Source organism: Raphanus sativus, chromosome 4, assembly GCF_000801105.2.
Source record: "Raphanus sativus cultivar WK10039 chromosome 4, ASM80110v3, whole genome shotgun sequence".
NCBI lineage: Eukaryota > Viridiplantae > Streptophyta > Magnoliopsida > Brassicales > Brassicaceae > Raphanus > Raphanus sativus.
This window is the reverse complement of record NC_079514.1, coordinates 49,721,660-49,728,263: the sequence shown is the minus strand read 5'-3', so window position 1 is coordinate 49,728,263 and position 6,604 is coordinate 49,721,660. Positions and strand designations below refer to the sequence as shown.

Sequence of the window (6,604 nt, the reverse complement as noted above, 5' to 3'; positions counted from 1 at the left end):
TCACTGTTCGCAAAAAAAAAAAAAAAAAAAAAAAAAAAAAAAAAAAAAAAAAAAAAAAAAAAAACCGAGTAGATGCACCTAACCGTCACTTCTACTCGTCCGAGTGAATGCGCTACTACAGCCACTTTCACTCGGTCAAACGAACTACGAAAGGCTTGATCCTCATCCGAGGTACGTAGGCATCCCTTCACAGGGTCCAGCCCCAACCAAAACAAAGTCCAAACTTTTTCGCGAAAGAATGACGAACAGTCACTTTCTAGTAAACGATGCCAACCCCTTTTTCAAGCGGCGTACGAGCACTCGCCCAAAATCAATCGATTGGGTCTTGATCAGACGTCAGTCGAAGGGAATAACAGCCTTGCGTCACCTGTGCGTCACGCATTGACCGGCTACCCGATGGAAATTCTAGACCAAGTCTAACCGAAGAACGACGGTTTGGCCGACCAACGGTTCTCTCGGTTACTGCAATGCGTCTCGGAACCTTTTCCTCGGTAATTCAATAGAACGATTAGAGATTCTCTTTGTAATCGCTTGATCAACCACTTGTAAAAGTTTAGTTGAATAAAGAAGATTCGAACGAGCAACCGCCTCTAATTTCCTGTTCTATCTGAAAAATTGGGAACTCGCTGGCAAACGCGAGTAGCCGCTCGAATGAATCCTTTCTCGGTTAAAAACAAAAACGATTTACATATTTCTAAGTGGAAACGACTTACTGAAATATATAATAAAAATTCATAAAAGGTCTGAAGAAAAAGCAAGGCAGTAGTTCATACAACAAAAGGCCTTAGCCGAGAAAAGGAAATAGTTTTAAAGGCACAAGCGCCAAAAGTCAGATACAACAAACATCAAATACTAATCCAAGGCAGGAAGATCCTCCTCGGGATGTTCTTCGCTCGCGCCAGAGTCCGCCCCCTCGAGATGTCCTTCACTCGCGCCAGAATCCGCATCCTCGAATGACGGCGAGTCGGAGATATTGACCGGCGTGTTGGAGATCGGTTCGTCGGGAGCTGACTTGTTCGTCTCCTCAGCCACGGAAGGGTCCTTAAGGGCAACTTCTTGACCCGGGAGAACAGCATCAGGGCGAGCTGGCGACTGAACGGTGTCGAGAAGGCTCTTCGACGGCTCTTCGGATCGATCCCCTGGTGCTCTGAGGGGAGTGCGAAGCGTCTTGGCGGCCTCGGAGTCGAGCAAGTCCATGTTCGACCCAAATTTGTCGATTTTATCCATCATCTCCTGGATAACGAACCTCGACTCGAGCACGAGAGGAGATAAAGAAAGGTCCTTCTCGAGAAGATCATCTACGATCAAACGCTTCACCTCCGCATCATAATGCCTCTCTTGCCCGGCGTAGATATCAATATCTCCCTGAGAGATGTTTTTACCTGCCGCTTTCATCCCTTCAAGGCAACGTCTCATCCCCCGAGCCTGGCCGAGCATGCATCTCGCATCCTCAAAGTTATCACGACGGGACTCCCGATCCTGGATCCTCTGGAAGCGAACGGCGGCTTTCCCATGCATCGCCGCCATTACTCGGATCCGTTCGTGAGTAACCTCATAGCGGCGCGACTCTCGGAGACGATCCATCTCCTTGGAATGCTCTAAGGCAGCAGCCGCCTTCTCTTCCTCGAGGGTCTTCTTCTCGTTTGCCAGCTTGGTTTTCTCTTTCTCGAGCGCTTTAACCAACTCCCGGGCTCGCTTCAGCTCCTTGTTCATAGCCGCCTCTTTCTGGGAGAGTTCATCCCTCATGGCCGCTTCTGCAATAACCGCTTCGTCCTTCTTCTTCAGCATGACCTCTAAGGCGACAGTCGCCTCCTTGGTGTTGCGCCGTTGCCTATCAATCACACCATAGGTCCTCTTCAGCTCTTTGTCGTATATGCGGACGACCTCGTTCCAGTCACCTTGGCTCTGCAACACATCAAAGAAAGAGTTGGGATAGGACGACCAAATGAGAAGAAAGACGAGAAACGAATGCGATGCAGAAACTATACTTACCTTAACCGAGGAACCGGCAGCAGCGGTGTACTCGTCTTGGAAAACTAAGTCCTTGACGAGTGGGAGATGCTCCCTACTTCCCCGGACTTGGCGGACGAAACGAGCGCAATCTCTCTCGTTACAAACGAGAGGAGTGTCCCGCTTGAAAATGAAGTCCACTTTATCCGGGCAAAACCCCTGCAGGTTCTTCGGCACAGCCTTACCCTCCTGAGCCTTCGGAGAGGACCTGTTCGATCCCCGGGCATCTTCACGAACCGCCGCCTTGGGGAGGGAAACGGCAGTAGTCGGAGCCTCCACGGTTTCCTTCTCCGTATTGGGCGCTATCTCGTGCCCCGAGGATTCGCCGGCACTCTTCTTATTATTCTTTTTCGACTTCTTCTTCACCTTAGAAGAAGTCCCCTGAAGACCACCATCGAGAGACGGATCCGGGAGAACGTCATCTCGAGAATTGTTGCTAGGCTCCAAGGCCTGGAGCTCACCTCTCTCCACAGAGGAAGGCCGAACCTCAACGGGATCCTTGCGCGCCCGCTTCTTCTCCGATCCGGCGCCCCCACCGGTGGAAGTCTCCTCGGCTTGCTTCTCCTCGGAAGAAACGCCTTCCCTCTCCTTCCTCTTGCTCCCCGACTTTCTCACGAGCTGAGCCCCGTCCGACTCAGTCGCTCTCGGCTCCCCGGGATCAGAGGAGTTTGCGTTAGAGCTTTGGTCCGGTTCCACGAACCCGAGTTGCTTCCCAACCACCAAACTTAGATCCGGCAATTCCCTCATAGCTCTGGCTCGGTTAATTTCAATCTGCTCGGCTTTGGTGAACAAGTTGATTCTCTTCGACTTTTTGGTGATGAGAGGAACGGTGTCCGAACGCCAAACCTCTGCAAAGACAAAAGAAAGCGACTTAGGATCCCTGAGGAAACCGAGCAAAAGAAGAGAAAGAGAAACTTACGCCGCTTGATCCGATCAATCGACCTACGAATCCTCCTGTACGAGAAGTTCTCCCAAAAATCCTGTTTCTGGGACGCGATAATCCGAGCACTCTCCAAGAAATCTTCCTCGTACTCCGCGGTATTCGAGTGAGGAACTGTCAAAACAAGAGAAAAAGAGATGGTCAGGAGTCTGAAACAGTAAAAGATTAAAGAACATTCAATACCAAATTCATTGTTCCAAAGAACACGGTAACCGGTCTTCAGCGGCTCCTCGAAAGCCGAGCGATCGGACTTAACATAGAAGTACGATCGCTGCCAGTCGTTCGTCTTGGTCGGATAGCCCGTTACCACATTATAGTTCGGGCGTATCTTCAGTGATAACAGGCCTCGATTAATCTTCACCGAGACCAGCTCCTCAAATGCTCGGACGCTGAGAGCAGCGCCAGCTTCCGCCCCAATCACCATCAGCGCAACTGCTAGACGCCAAGCGCCATTCAAGAATTGGCTCAAAGCGACTCCTCGGCGCATCGTGTAGGCGGTGACGAGTCGAGGAATCGGAAACCATAGTTTCGTGTCCTTTTCGAAGTACGACTCGTATACGCACTGATACCCCTTCGGGGGGGACCACGGCCTTTGGGTCTTTGACGGGATTATGAATGTAACCCCGGTCGCCTTGCCTCTCTTCAGCAGCTTCGTCACCGACTCGAATGTGGATCGCGTCGGTAAAACGTTCCTCCAGTCTTGCCCCTCAACTACAGGGGGACGAGCTCGCGACGGATCGAGTCGGCGCTGCTCCTCGAAAATATTTCCCGGGTAGAAGCAGTAGGGAGTCATCCCGTCGTCAGGAGAGCCATCGCCTCCGTCATCGTCTGCGCGAGATTGAACCATCGCTACCGAGACGAGCATACGCTGCTCTCGGGTCATGTTCTCGGTATCCATCATCGCCTCGCGATGAGCCTCCTCTACGCTATCGCCGGATCCGCGAACCCTCTCCAGATCACTATCGGGACCAGTGGTGCTCGAAATCATCTTTCCCTTTTGTTCTCGAGAAAGTTGTTTGCTCGTCGACATATCGAGTAGAGGAACTAAAACAGAGAGCAAAAGCTAGAGAGATAAGGAGTAGAGAGAGAAAGTACCTGATAAACTGAGAGAAGAATGAGAGAGATCTCGAGAGAGACCTCTTATTTATAGAGAGAGTGAAGGCGCCTCCCACGAGGTGCCATCATTAGCCCTAAGCGGGCCTAATTGGGCCTGTCGGCGGGCTCGCGCGTCACACTCAGACGCGACCTTTCGGATTCCCGACAAAAAACCCTAGCGACGTTTCAGCTTCTCGATCGAAAACCGGTGATGGTTCGCTGTCACATCAAAAACCGGCACAGTCGATTCATCGGTTTAGAGGAGTTCATCTGAGGCATCGAGCGTACGATAGGTCGGTTGTTCGTTCGGGAACATCCGGAACTCTTTCCGCCGGCGGTTCCTCGGTTAAATCAAAGGAACCGACTATCAAACCTCCTATTCTTCGAGCCCTAACTCACTAATTCGCTGCGACCAGCTGCTCGACAACGAACTAGGGGGGGACTTACTGTTGGGGATGGATTGGCACCATCCACAAGGCCCAGCGAATAGGAGGCCCATTACTACCATTCAAAGGATGACCGGCTCGGAGACGGCTTCTGACGAGCCGCGACTCGGCTCGAGACCTCTATAGCTGAACGACGAGAAGCCGATGGAAACGATCAGGCGGCTCGGGCCGAGCAGTCTTCTCGACTGGGCCTTTAAGCCAAAAGGCCCATAACGAAGGGGACGGATTAGGTCAAAGCCAACCGACCTAGGAGACTATATAAGGAGTTGAGGACAGGAAAGAAAGGCATCACCACATAGACAGACAGACTTGCGGCAAGATTAGGGTTTCCTTTATTCTCTTTGTATCTCGCCGCTCTCTTGTACTTCCGGCTAGGATCTCACCGAGCATCGACTAGCCGGCTTTCTTACTCTTGTACCCTCGTTATTCCGACTCTAATAAAACGTCTCTGTTCATCCCACTCTTGAGTTCTTCTACTTTTTGTTGACCAAACTCACCTTAAACAGATCTATGCACAGTGATTATATATCCGAATCTTTTTAAGGAACATGTGGACGGTGGAAGAGACTACTACTAACTCAGCAATAAATATAAGGAGGGACCATAGATTGACTCAGAAATTAAATAATAATATAGTCAGAAACAATGACTAATGCAACGGCGACAAGTATAGGTGGTTGTTGGTTGCACTTGCACCTGAGAGAAGGGGTTTATGAGGGAAACATCATCTACTTTGACTTGATCAGATTCAGACACTTATATATCATCTCATGTGGGTCTATCTTTGGACATCTAAACATATAAACGAGGACGACACAATGAATTTATTTATGTGTTAGGTTTAATTCGGATAGAATATGTGATGTAAAGAAACCTAATTATAATGCAAGTGCAAGAGTGTAAGCATATCTTTGGAACTTCCTTTGGTTATACCACCTTCATCTTAGAGTGACTTTGCTTTTGTGATGAATCACATATCCTTCCTCAAATGATTTCTGAAGAAAAACTACAATGCTTATAAAAAACAATGTCGTCAACACCATACAAGTCAATTTTGGTCACAACAATGCTTTATATACTCAAAAAGGCTGATGAGAAAAATCTAAAACCATGTCAATGAATGACATTCCGCTATCGTTCTATAAGACGAGACTGAGGAAAAACGCTAGGCTATTCAGGAAAAGAATCGTCGACCTCAAACGCACCGCTCTAATTGGAGAGCAGTACTGACATACATATTCACACTTGAGATGGATATGCGCTTTGTGCAACATGTTCTGATGTTCATATACCACACTAATTAAATATCGGGCCTAAAGTCATGGTAGGACTTATATTAGGCCTATACTTAACATTAGGCCCAATTAAATATTCCTGATTGATTGATGACCACTAAATGAATGAAAAAAATGAACAAAATAAAAATAAAATTTCATTTGAGAAAATGAAAAAAAAAAAAAAAGTTTTGTTCATTTTGTTGCTCATCATTATTGCAGAGGGATTTTTTTCTTTATAAATTCATTCCTCCATTGAAAAATTTAAGGGGGGAAAAGAGTGGAACCTACCTATAATCAATTTGACAAAAAATTCAACCTAACTGGTATAAATTTTGAGGAACACAAAATTCACTATAATTTTTTTCTTTCAACATGGTTACCAGTTGAAGCCTTACAAACTGTGCCATTCATCAGTCTTTTTGACCTTCTTTTGTCATTCATCAGTCTTTTTATTAGGCCATTCATCAGTCTTTAGTGACCTAATGTATATTAGGCCATTCAGCAGTCTTTTTGACCTTCTTTTGTGCAACTGTGCCTTTGTTTAAATCCAAAGAAACAAATCTATACTTTTTTATTTTTATAGTGGTTTCGTCAGAGGACCAGTAAAACCCCAAAGCTTTCTCCTTTTCATTCCATGACAAGTTCAAGCAAGGTCCAGTCCTTCCCGTGGTAAGCCATGCGCTTAATTAAAGTCTCTTACATGTAAAGTATTTGTTGATCAGTCATCATCCGCGCACATGTTCTTCCTTAATGACTAAATGGTTCAATGCAAGCTCCAAACTCCTTATGCCTTCTATCTAAACACTGATCACTCTTTGTAATGAATCCTTTTAAAG

General features: G+C 47.2%; 1 protein-coding gene across 2 annotated transcripts; it reads right to left on the bottom strand.

Moving 5' to 3' along the window:
• Window positions 1-691: 691 nt before the first annotated feature.
• Window positions 692-5,000, bottom strand: LOC130511778 (meiosis-specific protein ASY2-like). Of its 2 annotated transcripts, XM_057009369.1 has the most exons (3): window positions 2,930-5,000; window positions 1,993-2,858; window positions 692-1,905 (listed from the first exon to the last, which is right to left on the bottom strand). In XM_057009369.1, exons 1-3 carry the CDS (start codon window positions 3,978-3,980, stop codon window positions 853-855), a joined length of 2,970 nt encoding a protein of 989 aa, XP_056865349.1. In that variant the 5' UTR covers window positions 3,981-5,000; the 3' UTR covers window positions 692-852. The 2 variants fall into 2 exon arrangements, with proteins under 2 accessions (XP_056865349.1, XP_056865348.1); XM_057009368.1 differs by having other exon boundaries at window positions 692-2,858.
• Window positions 5,001-6,604: the final 1,604 nt, after the last annotated feature.